General features: G+C 52.5%; 1 protein-coding gene and 1 pseudogene across 1 annotated transcript in view; one reads left to right on the forward strand and one right to left on the reverse strand.

The window, feature by feature from the left end:
• Positions 1 to 18,679, forward strand: part of LOC116461362 (fer-1-like protein 4) — a 48,812-nt gene that overhangs the window by 2,952 nt on the left and 27,181 nt on the right. The window contains exons 5-22 of the mRNA XM_032143053.2: positions 3 to 94; positions 279 to 320; positions 658 to 825; positions 1,311 to 1,371; positions 1,489 to 1,620; positions 1,879 to 1,941; positions 2,023 to 2,107; positions 2,357 to 2,516; positions 2,633 to 2,816; positions 2,904 to 3,090; positions 3,737 to 4,098; positions 4,440 to 4,548; positions 4,740 to 4,911; positions 4,998 to 5,118; positions 5,566 to 5,666; positions 8,911 to 8,998; positions 9,072 to 9,188; positions 18,110 to 18,262. Coding sequence (XP_031998944.2) covers positions 3 to 94; positions 279 to 320; positions 658 to 825; positions 1,311 to 1,371; positions 1,489 to 1,620; positions 1,879 to 1,941; positions 2,023 to 2,107; positions 2,357 to 2,516; positions 2,633 to 2,816; positions 2,904 to 3,090; positions 3,737 to 4,098; positions 4,440 to 4,548; positions 4,740 to 4,911; positions 4,998 to 5,118; positions 5,566 to 5,666; positions 8,911 to 8,998; positions 9,072 to 9,188; positions 18,110 to 18,262 — 2,397 coding nt within the window. The remainder of the gene's footprint in view (positions 1 to 2; positions 95 to 278; positions 321 to 657; positions 826 to 1,310; positions 1,372 to 1,488; positions 1,621 to 1,878; positions 1,942 to 2,022; positions 2,108 to 2,356; positions 2,517 to 2,632; positions 2,817 to 2,903; positions 3,091 to 3,736; positions 4,099 to 4,439; positions 4,549 to 4,739; positions 4,912 to 4,997; positions 5,119 to 5,565; positions 5,667 to 8,910; positions 8,999 to 9,071; positions 9,189 to 18,109; positions 18,263 to 18,679) is intronic.
• LOC116461361 (large ribosomal subunit protein eL37-like) lies at positions 14,794 to 15,077 on the reverse strand (annotated as a pseudogene).

Here is an 18,679-nt window from a genome sequence, read left to right on the forward strand (position 1 = left end):
AGATCCAGGTGGAGCTTGACCTGAAGTACCAGCCCCCAGAGGGCGCTACTGGAGCCTGGTCAGAGGAGGACTTTGGGGCACCCATCCAGGACAGGTAATCCCCCCAGCAACTGAAGCAAGACCTGGTGGTCCCAGCCCAGGCAGACCCTGGAAAGGGAGAAGTAGTGCCCAGTTCCACTCTGGATCTGCCGATTCAGTGACCCTTGGACGTGTGCTGAGCAGGTGCTGCTCTGTAGCCAGGAATGTTCGTCTTAGTCCTTTCATTTATTTCCCCCCAGCTTGGAGTTAATCATCCCCAATGTGGGCTTCCAGGAACTGGAGTAAGTATGTGGGGATGACCTGGAGTCACCGAGGTCAGTCTTGGAGTTAGGAGCCAGTGATATGGGGGCAGCCCCAGGGTCTTGGGTCAGAACTGAATCAGTTCCAGGATCAGAGGTCAGTCCTAGAATCAGAGGTCAGTTCTGGAATTAGAAAGGTCCCAGGGTTAAGAGTCTGTCCTGCGAACAGTGAAGTCAGCCACAAGGTCAATAACTGGTCCTAGGATCAGTGGGATCAGTTCAAGGGTCAGGGGTCAGTCCAAGGCTCCAGGAAGTCAAGGGATTGCCCGGAGATGGGTGATGGGTTCCAGGCATGTCCCTTGAGGGCCTTTCCTATCAGGCCTGGGGAGGCCCAGCTGGAGCGGCGGGCAGTGGCTCTAGGCCGCAGGCTAGCTCGAAGCCTAGGCCAGCAGGACGATGAGAATGAGCTGGAGCTTGAGCTGGAGCAGGACCTGGATGATGAGCCTGACGTGGAACTTTCTGGTGTTATGTTCAGCCCCCTCAAGAGGTAACTTGTACCCATGGCACACCTGCTCCCACACCCATCTGCCCTCACAAACACACCGTCCCAGGGTGTGTGGGAAAGGTGGATTCTCTGGTCACTTGCTCATAGGCATAGACACTGCCATGTTCACACACATAGTTACAGTGGCTCACACACATGCAGGGGATGAGAGCTTGATGAGGGCAAGATTTGTCTCTTCACTACAGCGTCCCAGTGCTTGGGACAGTGTTAGCACATAGTAGGTACTCAATAAACCTCTGTTGCATGAATGAATGGTTTCCGGCTCCAGGAATGAGTCAAATTCTGGGTGTAGGGTTGAGATAGAGGCAGCAAGACATGACCTGAAGGACTTGGAATCCAAAAATTCACAGGGAGAGAAAACATCATTCCCAGCACCAAGCGTGTGTGTGTGCGCGTGTGTGTGTGTGCACGCGTGCGCGTGTGCAGGGGAGGGACCAAGTGAGTGCTAACCTTAAGCTTCTCTCCAGCCGCACCAGGGCCCTGGCCCATGGGGATCCCTTCCAGGTGTCCAGAGCTCAAGACTTCCAGGTACTGCTCTTTTTCCAAGGCCTAACCCTTGGGAGTACTACCTCTTCTGGCACCATTGTTCTTTCCCTCCACCCAGGAAGGTCTGGCTTCCTTTCCTCATCTTTCTGTACCTCTCAGGTGGGAGTCACCGTGCTGGAAGCCCAGAAACTGGTTGGAGTCAACATTAACCCCTATGTGGCCGTGCAAGTGGGGGAACAGCGCCGTGTGACCGCCACACAGCGTGGGACCAATTGCCCCTTCTACAATGAGGTGGGTGCCACCACAGAAGAGGGCGAGCCTGACAGAATGGGAGGGGTTGATGTGAGAACTATTCCCGGAGGGGGTGCGGCCTAGGTGGAAATGGAGCCAGATGCTGGGCCTATGGATTGGGTTTGGGGGGTTGCTGATCCAGGAAAAGGTTGCAGTGAGAGGGTTGGGGGTGGGAGAAGGAGGGTCTTCTGAGCAAGAGACCTGGGTAAGCTGGCGGGAGCCCTTCACATCTAACCTCTCATCCCCACTTCAATTCAGTACTTCTTGTTCGAATTTCATGACACACGGCTTCGCCTCCAAGACTTGCTGCTGGAGATCACGGTGAGTGGGGTAGGGGTGACCAATGTCCTTCAGAGAAGGGGGGATGGGAAAGCTGCAGGACTAACACCACCTTCCCCCCAGGCTTTCCACTCGCAGACCCTCCCCTTTATGGCCACCCGGATAGGCACCTTCAGGATGGACCTGGGCATCATCTTGGACCAGCCAGGTATGGAATCGTCCCCTTATTGAGACTCTGCACGGACAAGGGCCCCAGAGATTGACCCTGCGGTGACTCCGCATGGACCCCTATACACTCACTTCGGAGAGGGCCATCTCTGAATTCTTGGCACTTCCGCTCCTCCCTGCTGAGCCAGAGAAGCCCTGGCCATTGTCCGTCACTCCGATGACAGCCTCACGGCCACCCTGTGCGTCCCACCGGTCGCCCCTTACCCCTGGCTCGCCCCTTCGCCCTTAGATGGCCAATTCTACCAAAGATGGGCTCCGCTGCATGATCCCCGGGACACCCGCGCCGGGACCAAGGGTTTTGTTAAGGTCACCTTGTCCGTGAGGGCGCGCGGGGACCTGCCCCCTCCAATGTTACCCCCGGCCCCAGGGCACTGTTCGGACATCGACAAGTGAGCCGGGGTGAGGTGGGGAGGGGTACATGGATCCGGGGGTGGCCGTGGGGCGCGGATAAGGGGAGGGGCCGAGATCCCAGTTTCTCCCCCCGGCTCGGTGCCCCCTCCCCTAGGAACCTGCTCCTGCCGCGCGGGGTGCCCGCCGAGAGGCCGTGGGCGCGGCTCCGCGTGCGTCTGTACCGCGCCGAGGGTCTTCCCGCGCTGCGCCCCGGGCTGCTGGGCAGCCTGGCCCGCGCCCTGCACGACCAGCGCGTCCTGGTGGAGCCCTATGTGCGGGTGTCTTTCCTGGGGCAGGAGGTAAGTCCCTCCGTGGCCCACGGCGCCGAGGCTCCGGCCCCGACTCCGCGCTGATCTCCCTCCTCCTGTCTTTAACGCCACCTTCAGGGTGAGACGTCGGTGCGCGCCGAAGCGGCGGCGCCCGAGTGGAACGAGCAGCTGAGCTTCGTGGAGCTCTTCCCGCCGCTGACGCGCAGCCTCCGCCTGCAGCTGCGGGACGACGCGCCCCTGGTCGACGCGGCCCTCGCTACGCACGTGCTGGACTTGAGGCGGATCTCCCATCCGGGCCGCGCTGGTGAGAGCTTCCGGCCGCGGCAAATCCGGCCTCACTCGCCTCGGTCCATAGGGCGCTGTAGGGCCCATTCCCAACCGCAAGCCCCATCCTCGCGACCCCGCTCCGCCTAGGAGGGCTGGTCCGCCCGCAAAACAAACTGCTTCAAGCCGCCCCCAGACTGTGAACCCCACCATCGGTTTGGCTCCGTTGGCAAAATTCTGACCACAGCCGCCTGTCCAGTAACCAGCCCAGTCCCACCCTTCTACAGCTGTGCACGCGCTGACACTGCCGGTCCACTCCTTTCCCCGACCCCCAGGCCTGGCGGATCGCCCGTAGCTCCGCCCCAATCCCGCCCCCGCCCCAATCCCGACCCCGCCCCAATCAATCCCGACTCCGCCCCCAGAGCTCAGGCTGCGTCCCCCCGAGCCCGGGCTCCCGCGGTTTCTAGCTCCTTGGGGCGCTGAGCTGTTTTGGAGGCCCCCCAGGTCGTGTTTCACAGGGGCGCGTCCGCAACTGCTGACCAACTTCTTCCCTTTCAGAGCGGCTTAGTCCCCCTCCCCTGCCCTCAGCCCCGAATACTTGGAGGAGATCAGGGTGAGGTGCAGAGATTTACCAGCACTCGCCCTCCCCGCGCTCCCCTCCAACACGCTGCTCTTGTTCCCCACAGCGGGGTTTAATCCTACCTTCGGCCCGGCCTGGGTGCCCCTCTATGGCTCGCCCCCCAGCGCGGGGCTCCGGGATGGTCTTCAAGGTCTCAACGAAGGCGTTGGCCAAGGCATTTGGTTCCGCGGCCGCCTTCTGCTGGCTGTGTCCGTGCAGGTGTTGGAAGGGAGAGCTGAACCTGAGCCTCCCCGGGCCCAGCAGGGGTCCACGTTGTCTCGGCTCACCCGAAAGAAGAAAAAGAAAGCCAGAAGGGATCAGACCCCAAAGGCGGTTCCGCAGCACGTGGACGCCAGCCCCTGTGCCGAGGGGCCTGAGATTCCCAGTGCCATGGAGGTGGAGGTGGAGGAGCTGCTGCCGCTGCCAGAGGTGGGGGCTGGGGGGTAGCAAAGGGGGCGGGGTCCCCTCAGCTCTGGAAGGTGGAATCCACTCTCAGGCATTAAACACCACGACAGGGGTCTCAATTTGGGGGCCTGGGCGAAGAGTGAGGTGTATGCCCACATGGGCTCTGGTATATGCACACATGTTGTGGGAGAGACGACCCATACCCAGGGCCAATGCTGGGGCCGCGAGGAGGGAGAGGGAGTAAGAAACCTGCAGTGACTTCCAAGCCTTGGTCGCACTTCTTTATGTGGGCATTGCGGCCAAGCATAGTCCAGGCTGTTCCCTGGGAGAGTAGGTGCTGACTCCAGCCTGACGGCCTCCCCCAGAATGTCCTGGCGCCCTGTGAAGATTTCTTGCTTTTCGGTGTGCTCTTCGAGGCCACCATGATCGACCTCGCCGTGGCCTCCCAGCCTATCAGCTTCGAGATCTCCATTGGTGTGTGGCCTAGCTAAACCCGAGTGCCGTGGGTTTGAGGGTGGGCACTCTCATTTCAGACCTTAGAACCCTGGAAGGGGCTGTTGACTTTCAGTAAGGGGTGGGTTCTGACTTCTATTGAGGCAGAGGTGGTTGAGGGGGGGTTCCGGCCCTCAGCCTGGCGCCCACTGACCCTTGCTGCCCCGGGGCAGGTCGCGCAGGCCGCTTGGAGGAGCAATTGGGCCGAGGGTCCAGGGCCAGGGAGGGAACTGAGGGTGCGGCGGTGGAGGCTCAGCCTCTGCTGGGAGCCAGGCCAGAGGAGGAGAAAGAGGAGGAGGAAACGGGGACCCCTGCTCAGCGGCCTGAGCCCATGGACGGCAGTGGGTGAGTGCTCCCGGTGGCTGGAAGGGGCGGTCTGGGAGGTCCCCAAGAGCCCAGAATGCCCGCGAAGCCTCCTCTCCACCTGCCAGTCCATATTTCTGCTTGCCCCTCCGTCACCGCAAGCCATGCATGCGTGTGTGGAGTCGCTGGGAGGACCACACCTGGCGCCTGCAGAGCAGCAACTGCGTGCGCAAAGTGGCCGAGAGGCTGGTAAGGGCAAGACCGGTGCCCACAGGGAGAGACTGGGCCGTAGGGACGCCTAGGACACTGCAGCCTTTGAAGGAAGCTCTGCAGTGGGGCTAATGGGCAGGCACTAGAGAGCCAGCACCTTGTTGGTGCAAGGCCAGGGGGGCAAGGGCCAAAGAGCACAGCTTCTGGGCGAACTGAGGATGCCAGGAGTTGTGGGAGGACAGAGTTTCAGAATTGCTGGACCCTGGAAGGGGCTAGATGGAGATGGGTAGAGGTACCGCTGGTGGGGCCCCACTTTTGGTGGAGCCAGTAGGGGGCTGGAAAGATGGAGCCATCAACCTGATGGAGCCAAAGAAGGGCAGCCCAAGAGGTGTGGTCATGAGTGGGTGGGGCCCAGGTGGGGGTGTGGTCTACGAGAGTTCTGAGTCAGGGACCCTCAAGACTCTGACCCTCTCCCACCTTGCACAGGACCAGGGGCTGCAGGAGGTTGACAGACTGCAGCGCAGGCCAGGGCCTGGCGCCTGTGCACAGCTCAAGCAGGCACTGGAAGAGCTGGTGGCTGGGAGCAGGTGAGCTGAGAGCCACCCCTACTGTTGTCTGTACTTGGGCCAACTCCAGGTCAAGGGAGACTCTTGGTGGCTGTCTGGACCCAAGGGTGGCTTGCAGCTGCATTTGCTCAGCACCTTACAGAAAAATGAGAAGACAATTTTTCCTATCCAGGGAGCTGATGAGATTATTGGGAGTTAGGCTTCCCTGATTCTCTGGCACCTCAGCTGTTTTCCATCTCCATGAGTTCCCTTTCCCACGCTCCTAGAGGCTTATCCCGTGTCTCTTTTCAAACCTCGCCTCCTCTCCTCCACACTTGTTCCTGCTAATCACCTTCCCACACCCAGTCTACCTCCTTGCCGGCTTCTGCATCCAGCTGCTCTCCTCTTTTCCTGCTCCAGTGACCACAGCTGTGATCTGGATTTCATCACTGGAGGAATTAGCTCTGTAATTGTCAATTTTCTCTCCTTCATCATTGATTGGTCCCTAGTTACCAGGTCATTGCTGTAACCACATAAACATGTTCGGCCAGGCGCGGTGGCTCACACCCGTAATCCCAGCACTTTTGGAGGCTGAGGCGGGCAGATCATTTGAGGTCAGGAGTTCAAGACCAGCCTGGCCAACATGGTGAAACCCCGTCTACCAAAAAAATACAAAAATTAGCCGGGCATAATGGTGGGTGCCTCCCAGGTACTTGGGAGGCTGAGGCAGGAGAATCACTTGAACCTGAGAGGCGGAGGTTGCAGTGAGCCAAGATTGCGCCACTGCACTCCAGCCTGGGCGACAGAGCGAGACTACGTCTCAAAAACAAACAAACAAAACAACCAAAAAAATGTTCTAGTTACTTCCATCTTTGACCTTCACTACTGCCCTGAATTCCATTACCTGCTCCAGGTACTTAAGTGATTTTCAGATCCTCTTCTCAAAAGGGTTCTTTATTTGATAACTATTTATGGCACTTACTATGCCAGACTCTGTTTTAGGCACAGGAATATCAGTGAAAAAGCATTCCTGCCCACAAAAATCCCTGAAGTTGGCCAGGCACAATGGCTCACACCTGTAGTCCCAGCTACTTGGGGGAGGCTGAAGTGGGAAGAGCCCAGGGGTTCAAGGCTGCAGAGAACCATGATTGCGCCACTGCACTCCAGTCTGGGTGACAGAATGGGACCCTGACTCTAAAAAAAAAACCCTGAAGCTTACGTTTGGGTGTAGAGGTTGGGGATGGGTGGCGACATGTAAAATAAGCATATAAACAGATAGAAAAATACTAAGTAGGAGAAGTGTTAAGCAAGGAAGCATTAGAAAGAGGTACTGCAATTTCAGAAAGGGTGTGGAGGGGAGGCCACCGTGAAGGTGACATGAAGATGGAGGAGAAAGCCTGCCTGTAATGGTGTTCCAGGTGGAGAGGACAGCGTGCCTGGAGTGTTTGAGGAGGAGCACAGAACCAGTGTGACTGCGGCAGTGTGACATAGTAGAAGAGGCTGGAGGAGGCCGGGGGAAGGAGGATGATGGTGGGGAGGGACAGATCCTGTGGGAGCCTCACAAGCCATTTTAATGACTTTGGCTTCTTCTGTGAGTGAAATGGCCGGGGGGCAGTGAATGTTTCGAAAAGGAAAAAGATACACTCTAACACATAGATCCTTAAAAGGGATCAGTGGGGGAGGAAGCAGGGAAATTAGTAAAGGGGCTATTGTGATAATCCAGGTGACAGGTGGTGATGAACTGATCTAGGGGATGGTTGCAGTGGAGATGGAGTGCTGTGAATGGATTCAAGAGAAAATTTGGAATTGGGGGTGATACCTCAGGACTTGCTAAGATTTTGGCTTGTGGGCTGGGCGTGGTGGCTCACACCTGGAATCCCAGCACTTTGGGAGGCCAAGGTGGGAGGATCAATTGAGCCCAGGAGTTTGAGACCAACCTGAACAATATAGGAAGACTTTGTCTCTATGAAAAATACAAAAGTTAGCTGGGTGTGGTGGTGCACACCTGTAGTCCCAGCTACTCAGGAGGCTGAGATGGGAGGACGGCTTGAGTCCAGGAGGTTAAGGCTGTACCAACCACATAGTTATGCAAGCCAAAATCTTCTTTTTTGGAAAAAAGAAAAAATCTGTTTTCAATAGAAAACAAAAGGAGAAGGTCTGAGGGAAGCAGGGATGAGGTGGGATCTGAGGGAAGGCAGATAGTAGGAGCTTAGTTTTGGACATGCTAACTGAAATTCTTATTGAATTGTAAGTGGACATGTGTGGTAGGCAGTTAGCTATATGAGTTGAGTTCTGGGGGGAATTCTAGGCTGGAAATGTCAGTTTGGGAGCTGTCATCATGTAGATGGAGCTGGATAACAGCATTAACAGAGCATAGAAAAGAGAAATCTGAGAACCTGGAGTGCTCCAGCATTTAGAGGCAGGGAGAAAGCAGGGACTCAGCCAAGGACCCTGATCAGGAGAGGCAGTGAGGTAGGAGGCTGTAGGTGGTCACTTTTCTGTTTTCACCATGCTCAACCTTTCAGTGTCAGTAGACACAGTTGTTTCACCATGTTGGCCAGGCTGGTCTCGAATTCCTGACCTCAAGTGATTCACTGCCTCGGCCTCCCAAAGTGCTGGGATTACAGGCCTGAGCCACCACACCTGGCCAGATTCTGGATATTTTTTGAAGGTAGAGCATAAAGAATTTGCTGATGAATTGATGTGGAATAAGAGAGAAAGAGCAGTGAGAGATGACTCGAAAGTTCTGAGGTGAAATAGGTTTTTTTTTTTTTTTTTTGGGGGGCAGGGGGATCATTGGAAAATATGCATTTGGCTTGGGCATGTAATGTTCAAGCTATACGTTAGCCAACCTGTTGGAGACTAAACCACACCATCGCCATCTGAGGCTTCAATGCGCTTAGGAATCCTCTAGGGTGTAAATGCAGCTTCTGATTCATCAGGGCCTGGGGTGGGGCTGAGGTCCTGCAGTTTTAAATAGCCTGCAGGTGATTCCAGTGCTGTTGGTCCGTGGGCCACACCTGGGATAGCCAGGGTAGTAGGTGGTTAAATATTAGTGAGCTCTGGAGCTCAAGAGCAAAGCTGGCCTTGATGATTTTTGGGAGTGGTCCAAATAGAGATAGGCCATCTTTGCAGGAGAAAGGTTGCCTCTTCAGAGCTCAAGACTGAGAGGGCTATGAGGGAGGCTGGGGGTGGGAGGTCAGCTCGGAGGGAAGTGGCTCCAAGGTCAGCTTCCTTCTCCTTTCCTTTGACTCCTGTCTGCTGCGCCTATCCCTGCTCACTGCAGACAGTTTTGCCGCGGTGCCGAGCGCAGGACGATGACCCGGCCCAATGCCCTGGATCGATGCCGAGGGAAACTCCTGGTGCACAGCCTGGTACGGCCTCGGGAAGGGACTCAGGGGCGCCTAGCTGGGGCCTTCCGCTCATGCTGTCTTTTTGCCCTCCCAGAACCTTTTGGCTAAGCAAGGACTGCGACTTCTACGTGGCCTGAGACGGGGCAACGTGCAAAAGAAGGTGGCATTGGCCAAGAAGCTCCTGGCAAAACTGCGCTTTCTGGCTGAGGAGGTAATGCCTCGCCCACCCCACTTTCCTACCCTGTACACCCTTTTCCCTGAGCTTTTGAACCATTCCAGAGGCCTCTGGCAGGCGTGACATAACATTTTTCCTTTGGAATGATGCCAGGGCTGGGACTCATTGCTATGGGCATAGGACCAAGATCCATTTGCAGTAGCTAAGGGTGAGGACGAGAGTTCTAGAATCCAGCAGAGACCCAGGGAACATTCAGGATCTCTTTGGGTGAAGATTTGAGAGTAGGCTGCCTTGAGCATGACCTCCCTTGTCTGAAGCACTAAATATGACATGCGTGAAGGGTGAAGGGAGTTGACAGGAGCAGAAACTGAGGGTTAGACACGGAAAGTGATTGGTCCACCATGCTGCAGCTGCTTAAGACAGAAGCTCAGTCCTTCCCAAAGGCACAGGATGTTTAGACCGCTTAGGCCAGTAGGTTCTCAAACAGTGAGGAAATGTAGTCTCAGACCTTAAAGGATAAATTGGAGTTGGGCAAGTGAGAAAGAAAAAATAGCACATACAAAGGCCCAGAACTGAGAAGCCTGGGCAGCTGGAAGACAGAGCATTGGATGAAGAGATGGGATACCTTTTTTTTTTTTTTTTTAAGACGGAGTCTCACTCCGTCACCCAGCCTGGAATACAATGGCGCAGTCTCGGCTCACTGTAACCTCTGAGTTCTGGGTTCAAGCAGTTCTCCTGCCTCAGCCTCCTGAGTAGCTGGGATTACAGGCACCTGCCACCATGCCCAGCTAATTTATTTTATTTTTAGTAGAGATGGGGTTTCACCATGTTGGTCAGGCTGGTCTCAAACTCCTGACCTCATGATCCACCCACCTCGGCCTCCCAAAGTGCTGGGATTACAGGCATGAGCCACTGCACCCAGCCTAGAAGCTATTATCTTAAATGTTGGTGCAAAATTGCTTTTAAAATTATAGGTGGTGGCTCATGCCTGTAATTCCAGCACTTTGGGAGGCTGAGGCAGGAGGACCACTTGAGCGCAGGAGTTTGAGACCAGCTTGGGCAGCAAGGTGAGACCCTGTCTCTACAAAAATTAGCTGGTTGTGGTGGTGTACACCTAGAGTCCCAGCTACTCCGGAGGCTGAGGTGAGAGGGTTGCTTGAGCCCAGGTGGTCGAGGCTACAGTGAGCTAAGTTTGCACCTCTGCATTCCAGCCTGGGCAAAAGAGCGAGACTCTGTCTCAAAGAAAAAATTGTATTGAAAACCTCCTTTTGTCATCTGACATTTAAAAATTTTTTATGAGTCCAGGTGTGGTGGCTCATGCCTATAATCCCAGCACTTTGGGAGGCCGAGGCGGGTGGATCACCTGAGGTCAGGACCAGCCTGGCCAATATGGCAAAACCGCGTCTCTACTAAAAAAAATTAGCTGGGCCTGGTGGCACGTGCCTGTAATCCCAGCTACTTGGGAGGCTGAGGCAGGAGAATCGCTTCAACCCGGGAGGTAGAGGTTGTGGTGAGCCAAGATTGTGCCACTGCACCCCAGCCTGGGCGACAGAGTGGGACTCTGTCTTAAAAAAATAAAAAAATATATTTTATTTTGAACCTGCCTCCCGGGTTCAAGTGATTCTCCTACCTCAGCCTCCTGAGTAGCTGGGATTACAGGCGCAGGTGACCACACTTGGCTAATCTTTTTTTCTGTTTTTAGTAGAGACGGGGTTTTGCCATGTTGGCCAGGCTGGTCTTGAACTCCTGACCTCAGCTGATCTGCCTACCTCGGCCTCCCAAAGTGCTGGGATAACAGGCATGAGCCACCATGCCTGGCAAATAAAATTTTTTTATGGCCAGACACAGTGGCTGATGCCTGTAATCCCAACACTTTGGGATCCTCCAAAGTGAGAGGATCACCTGAGCCCAGGAGTTCAAGACCAAGCTAGGCAAAACAGTGAGACCTCATCTCCTCAAAAAATAAAAAATAAAAATTAGCCAGGCATGGTGGAACATGCCTGTAGTCCCAGCTACTCAGGAGGCTGAGGTGGGAGGATTGCTTGAGCTTGGGAGGTTGAAGCTACAATGAATTGTGATTGTGCCACTGCACTCCAGCCTGGGTGACAGAGTGAGACCCTGTCTCAAAAATAAATAAAAAAAAAAATTTTCATGGTATAGATGTGCATTCTGAAATAATATAGTTTTGTGTTGCTGTTTTTCAGATTTTATATTATTTTGCTTTTAAAATCTCAATATTATGTGTATGAGATTTATCCATATCATTGCATGTAGCTGTAATTTTTCAATTTTCATTGCCATATAACATTATATTGTATAAACATACTATAATGTGGCCGGGCACAGTGGTTCACACCTGTAATCCCAGCACTTTGGGAGGCTGAGGCAGGAGGATCATGAGTTTAAGAGATGGAGACTATCCTGGCCAACATGGCGAAACCCCAACTCTACTAAAAATACAAAAATTAGCCAGGCATGGTACCCGTAATCCCAGGTACTTAGGAGGCTGAGGCAGGGAGAATTGCTTGAACCTGGGAGGTGGAGGCTGCAGTGAGCTGAGATCGGGCCACGAACCCCCAGCCGGGGGGAAGGAGGGAGACTCTATCTCAAAAAAAAAAAAAAAAAGAAAGAAATGGAGATGGGGTCTTGCTGTGTTGACCAGGCTGGTCTCAAACTTCTGAGCTCAAGCAGACCCCCTGCCTTGGCCTTCCAAAGTGTTGGGATTACAGGTGTGAGCCACCATGTAGTAGCTGGGATTACGGGCATGTGCCACGATACCTGGTTAATTTTTGTATTTTTAGTAGAGATGGAGTTTCACCATGTTGGTCAGGTTGGTCTCAAACTCCTGACCTCAGGTGATCTGCCCGCCTTGGCCTCCCAAAGTGCTGGGATTACAGATGTGAGCCACTGCACCAGGCCGGGAGTGAGTCTTTCTACATCCAACTAATAGTGGGCCCCTCCACTGATTTTTATTTTTCTATTTTTTTTTATTTTTTTGAGATGGAGTCTAGAGCTCTGTCGCCCAGGCTGGAGTGCAGTGGCGCAGTCTCGGCTCACTGCAACCTCTGCCTCCCGGGTTCAAGAGATTCTCCTGTCTCAGCTTCCCGAGTAGCTGGGATTACAGGTGCCTGCCGCCATGCCCAGATAATTTTAGTATTTTAGTAAAGACGGGGTTTCATTTTGTTGGCCAGGCTTGTCTCGAACTCCTGACCTCGTGATCTACCTGCCTCAGCCTCCCAAAGTGCTGGGATTACAAGCGAGAGCCACCACACCCAGCCCTCCGCTGATTAAAAAAAAAAAATTAGTGTTTTCCTCTGATGTACAATTTACATATAATGAAGTGTACAAATACATATATATTTTTAAGACAGAGTCTCTGTCACTTAGGCTGGAGTGCAGTGGCAAGATCTCAGCTCACTGTAACTTCTGCCTCCAGGCTCAAGTGATTCTTCTGCCTCAGCCTCCTGAGTAGCTGGGAGTATAGGCGTGCGCCACCACGCCTGCTAATTTTTGTATTTTTAGTAGAGATGGGGTTTCGCCATGTTGGCCAGGCTAGTCTTGAACTCCTGGAGTCAAGTGATCTGGCCACCTCGGCCTCCCAAAGTTCTGGGATTACAGGCATGAGTCACCATGTCTGGCCAAGTGTACAAATCCTAACACACATTTGCTGAATTTTGGCAAATACATGTATCTGTGTAACCCAAATCCGTATCAAGATCTAGAATATTACTTTCACCCCAGAGTTGTTCCTTTATGTTCCTTCCCAGTCAGTCTGCATTCACCCCCCTAGAGATAACTACTGATTTTTTCAATATATTTTGATTTTTTTCATTATAGTTTTGCCTGTACTAGATTTTAATACAATGCAATCATGCCATATGTATAGTCAATTCTTGTTATTGGTGGTCATCATAGTCTATAAAGTTGCTGCAAACACTGAATTAGCAAATACTGAATCACTGCCCCCAGAGAAATACAGGGTTAGGTTCCTAGTGGGCGATGGTCACATTTTTTTTGTCAACTGATCAGTACAAAACCTTGTTTTATGTGTGTTTGTTTAAAGATACTTTCTTTAATATAATATATTATTGGCCATTGCAGTGGGTCACGCCTGTAATCCCAGCACTTTGGGAGGCCGAGGTGGGTGGAATCACCTGAGGTCAGGAGTTTGAGACCAGGCTGGCCAGCACGGTGAAACCCCGTCTCTACTAAAAATATAAAAAGTTAGCCAGACGTGGTGGCCGGTGCTTGGAGTCCCAGCTACTCTGGAAGCTGAGGCAGGAGAATCACTTGAACCCAGAAGGCAGAGGTTGCAGTGAGCTGAGATCGTGCCACTGTACTTCAGCCTGGGTGACAGAATGAGACTCTGTCTCAAAAAACAAAACAAAACAAAGCAAAAAATGCTTACAGTATCAGAGCTCACAAAGGCAGAGTATTGCTTTATTCCAACTCAGGGCCCTTCAAACTTTTTTTTAAAATCTAAGTCTCAGTGTGGTGGCTCATGCCTGTAATCCCAGCACTTTGGGAGGCCAAGGCAGGCAGGTCACTTGAGGTCAGGAATTCAAGACCAGCCTGGCCAACAAGGCAAAACCCCCTCTCTATTAAAAACACAAAAAGCTGGGTGTGGTGGTATGCATCTGTAATCCCAGCTACTCAGGATGCCGAGGCCAGAGAATTGCTTGAACTCGGGAGATGGAGGTTTCAGCGAGCTGAGATTGTGCCACTGCATTCCTCCAGCTTGGGTGACAGCAAGATTCCATCTCAAAAAAAAAAAAATTTAAACCCATTTCCCGTTTAGAGAAAAAAAGTGCAGCTCACTGCCAGCACTCATTTAATTTTACATAAACTCACTGTTTGAGGCTGAAGCAAATATGACTGATTTTCAATATGAAAATAAAATATAAAAACCTTACTTGGAGTTATTTCTAAGCAGAACTTGTCTCTAATCCTGATGTAACAGAAGTATATATGATGTTACATCAGGATTACAGACAAGAGTATTCTCGGCCGGGCGCGGTGGCTCACGCTTGTAATCCCAGCACTTTGGGAGGCCGAGGCGGGCGGATCACAAGGTCAGGAGATCGAGACCACGGAGAAACCCCGTCTCTACTAAAAAAAATACAAAAAATTAGCCGGGCGTGGTGGCGGGCGCCTGTAGTCCCAGCTACTCGGAGAGGCTGAGGCAGGAGAATGGCGTAAACCCGGGAGGCGGAGCTTGCAGTGAGCCGAGATTGGCGAAGACTGGAATTCTGTCTCAAAAAAAAAATTCAAGGCAAAAAAAGTTTTAAAAAATGTCTTTTGTATTTTAAAAACAGAAATTTTGCATGACTCGAAATTTTTTTTTTTTGAGACAGAGTCTTGCTCTGTCGCCCAGGCTGGAGTGTAGTGGCTAGCTCTCGGCTCACTCTAACCTCCGCCTCCCAGGTTCAAGTGATTCTCCTGCCTCAGCTTCCTGAGTAGCTGGGATTCCAGGCAAGTGCCATCACGCCCGGCTTGTTTTTGTATTTTTAGTAGAGACGGGGTTTTACCATGTTGGTCAAGCTATTCTGGAACTCCTGACCTCGTGATCCGCTCACCTCGGGCTCCCAAAGTGCTGGGATTACAGGCATGAGCCACCGCACCCAGCCAGTTGTTGAAATTCTTAAGATGAACTGGATGCTGCAACGGGTACCCTCTTGTGTTTAGGTGTTGTTCCTTCACGGAATCCATGCCTGAATCTGCAGTATACAATTTTTAGGTGCCTCATTCGATCAGTCCCAGTGGTATTTTGTCTTTTAGCCAGTTATGCTTCCTCTAGTGCTTGGCAGGGTAGCCACATTTGCCACAGGTCAACTTCTGAAGTTGGCAGACCATAGAGCCACAGTGGCGGCACAAAGTATGTGTCTTATTGCGATGCTTTCCAAACGATGACTTTTCCTTCGTCATCTTGCTTCTGTGGCTTCAACCAAAGAAGGGTTAAAAATTTTTAGTAGAGGCCGGGTGCGGTGGCTCATGCCTGTAATCCCAGCACTTTGGGAGGCTGAGGCAGGAGGATCACCCGAGGTGAGGAGTTTGAGACCAGCCTGGCCAGCATGGTGAAACCCCATCTCTACTGAAAATACAAAAATTAGTTGGGCATAGTGGCACATGCCTGTAGTCCCAGCTACTCAGGAGGCTGAGGCAGGAGAATTGCTTGAACCTAGGAAGCAGAGGTTGCAGTGAGCCGAGATTGCACCATTGCACTCCAGCCTGGGTGACAGAGCGAGACTCAGTCTCAAAAAAGAAAAATTTATTATTATTTTCAATAAAGCTGAGGTCTCACTTTGTCGCCCAGGCTGCTCTTGGACCCCTAAGCTCAAGTGATCCTCCCACCTTGGCCTCCCAAAGTGCTGGGGTTACAGGTACAAGGCCACCATGCCTGACCTGTTCAAACTTTTGACTCTTTGCCCATACTCATGTGATTACAAAAGCATCAGGGGTATTGACTGGGGGGTTACAAATTTTAGCTGGTAAGCAAATTTGCAAATACAGAATTCACAAATAACGAGGAAGGACTGTATTCTCTTGTGAGAGGCTTCCTTTACTCAGTGTACTGTTTTGAGATGCATCCAAGTTGTTGCAGATACCTAGTTTCTTTTTATTGTTGAGCAATTTCCCATTGTATAAATATATCACAGTTTGTTTATTCATTCTCATATTGATGGACAGCTGTGCTGTTTCATGTTTTTGGCTAGTATGAATAAAGCTGCTATGAATTTTTTTTTTTTTTTTTTTTTTTTGAGATGGAGTTTTGCCCTTGCTGCCTGGGCTAGAATGCAATGATGTGATCTCAGCTCACTACAACTTTCGCCTCCTGAGTTCAAGTGATTCTCCTGCCTCAGCCTCCCAAGTAGCTGGGATTACAGGCGCATGCCACCTTGCCTGCCTACTCTTCTGTATTTTTAGTAAAGATGGGGTTCACCATGTTGGCCAGGCTGGTCTCAAACTCCTGATCTCAGGTGATCCACCCGCCTCGGCCTCCCAAAGTGCTGAGATTACAGGCATGAGCCACTATGCCCAGCCTCAGCCACCATGCCTGGCCTCTCAATGATATTTCAAGTCCTCCTGTGTGCCAGGCTCTGTATTAGGCCCTGGGTCAGCCCCTGCCATATTCCTTGCCCTTTTGAGGCTTATGTTCTAGGGAGACAGACTATACATCTGTAAATGAATATGAAAAATAATTGTGATCTATAGGAATTGGTAAGAAAGAGGTTACAGAGGCTGAGGGGTGGAGGAGAACCTGCTTGGGTAAGGTGGTCAGGCAAGTCTTCTCTGCAAAGACAACATTGCAGCTGACACCCAGAGGACAGGGAGAAGCCAGCCAGCCATGGCAGAGTGGGTAGGAAGGGAGGACTCAAGGCAGGAAGACTGCTTAGGAGCCTGTCACAATTGTCTAGCCAAGAGTGGGTAGTCTTTTGGCTGGGCATGGTGGCTTGCACCTGTAATCCCACCAATTTGGGAGGCTGAGGCGGGAGGATTGCTTAAGTCCAGTAGTTTGAGACCAGCCTGGACAACATAGTGAGACCCTATCTCTACAAAATTTTAAAAATGAAAACATCGCAAGGCATGGTGGTATGCGCCTATAGTCTCCAGAGACTCGGGAGGCTGAGGTGGGAGGATCGCTTGGGACCAGGATGTTGAGCCTGCAGTAAGCCATGATTGTGCCACTGCGTTCCAGCCTTGGCAACAGAAAAAAAAAGCAGATGGCCTTGAAGTGGGGCAGGGAGGAAGGGAGAGAAGGGGGAAACTGCCAGGACTGGGCGATGGGATGTTGGAGGAGAAGTGTCACCAGCCCAGGTATTTGGCTGATGTGATGGGCACCACATGTGCACACTGTGCACATTGGGGAAGATAAGACTGGGGACGAGGGAAAGGTGAAGAGACAAGGCTGGCACCAGCTACCACGTGCATGAGCCTTGAGGACATTATGCCTAGTGAACTGGGCCAGGCACAAGGGCACGCACTGTATGATTCCACTCATGTGGAGGGCTTGTTGTAATCAAATCCAAACACAGAAAGAAGAATGGTGGCTGCCAGGGGCTGGGATGGAGAGCGGGGAATGGAGAGGTATGGTTTAATGGGCAGAGCTTCTGTTCTGCAAGATGAAAAATGTTCTGGGGATGAATGATGGGGATGGTTGCATAATAATGTGAATATATTTCTTTTTTCTTTTTTTTTTTTTTGAGACGGAGTCTTGCTCCGTTGCCCAGTCTGGAGTGCAGTGGCGCGATCTCGGCTCACTGCAAGCTCCGACTCCCAGGTCATGCCATTCTCCTGCCTCAGCTTCCCGAGTAGCTGGGACTACAGGCAACCGCCACCACGCCTGGCTAATTTTTTGTATTTTTAGTAGAGACGGGGTTTCACCGTATTAGCCAGGACGGTCTCGATCTCCTGACCTCGTGATCTGCCCACCTCGGCCTCCCAGAGTGCTTGGATTACAGGCGTGAGCCACTGCGCCTGGCATTGTGAATATATTTCATGCCCCTGAAGTGTACATTTAAAAATGGTTAGGATGATGGTCAATTTTATAAGTATTTTTCCACAAATAAAAAAAAGCCAAGTGTGGTAGCTCATGCCTGTGATCCCAGCACTTTGGGAGGCTAAGGCAGGAGGATCTCTTAAGCCCAGGAGTTCGAGACCAGCCTGGGCAACGTGGCCAAACCCCATCTCTACAAAAAATAAAAAATTAGCCAGGCATGGTGGCATGTGCCTGTAGTCCTAGCTCCTTGAGAGGCTGAGGTGGGAGGAATGCTTGAGCGTGGGTGGTCAAGCTGCAGTGAGCCGTGATCGTGTCACTGCACTCATGCCTGGGCAACAGAGTGAGACCCTGTCTCGGGGAGATAGGAGCTGGAGTGGCTATTTGGTCCATTCAGTTCAAGCCGTGAGAGCAGGAGAGGTCGGCTCCAGATCCACCTCCGTGACCAGTTATCCACCCGCAGCCCCAGCCACCCCTCCCCGACGTGCTGGTCTGGATGCTCAGCGGGCAGCGCCGCGTGGCCTGGGCCCGGATCCCTGCCCAGGATGTGCTGTTCTCTGTGGTTGAGGAGGAACGGGGCCGAGACTGTGGGAAGATCCAGAGTCTAATGCTCACGGTGAGGGGACCCATGGGTGAGGGGCTGGGAGAAGGGGAGTGGAGCTTATAGGGCAAGGGTAGGATAGGCCTTGGGTAGAGGCCTGTGCTTCCCAACTAGGGGCCCCTGAACACTTTCCAATTGTCCAAAACACCAGAAAGGGATTGTGCCTTTGCCTGGGGCAGCTTTGAAATCAGATAAACCCCAAATCTTCCCTAGCTTTGGGACTGCATGGGCCATTTTGCTGACTAGGCCCTGATGGATAGGCAGGGTATCAAAAATGAGAGAGTGTGACTCACCCCTTACAAGTGTGGCTGGTCTGGCCGGGGGTGGTGGCTCATGCCTGTAATCCCAGCACTTCGGGAGGCTGAGGCAGGCGGATCACCTGAGCTCAGGAGTTGGAGACCAGCCTGGCCAACATGGTGAAACCCAGTCTCT

This window comes from Hylobates moloch, unplaced genomic scaffold (assembly GCF_009828535.3).
Source record: "Hylobates moloch isolate HMO894 unplaced genomic scaffold, HMol_V3 SCAFFOLD_21, whole genome shotgun sequence".
NCBI lineage: Eukaryota > Metazoa > Chordata > Mammalia > Primates > Hylobatidae > Hylobates > Hylobates moloch.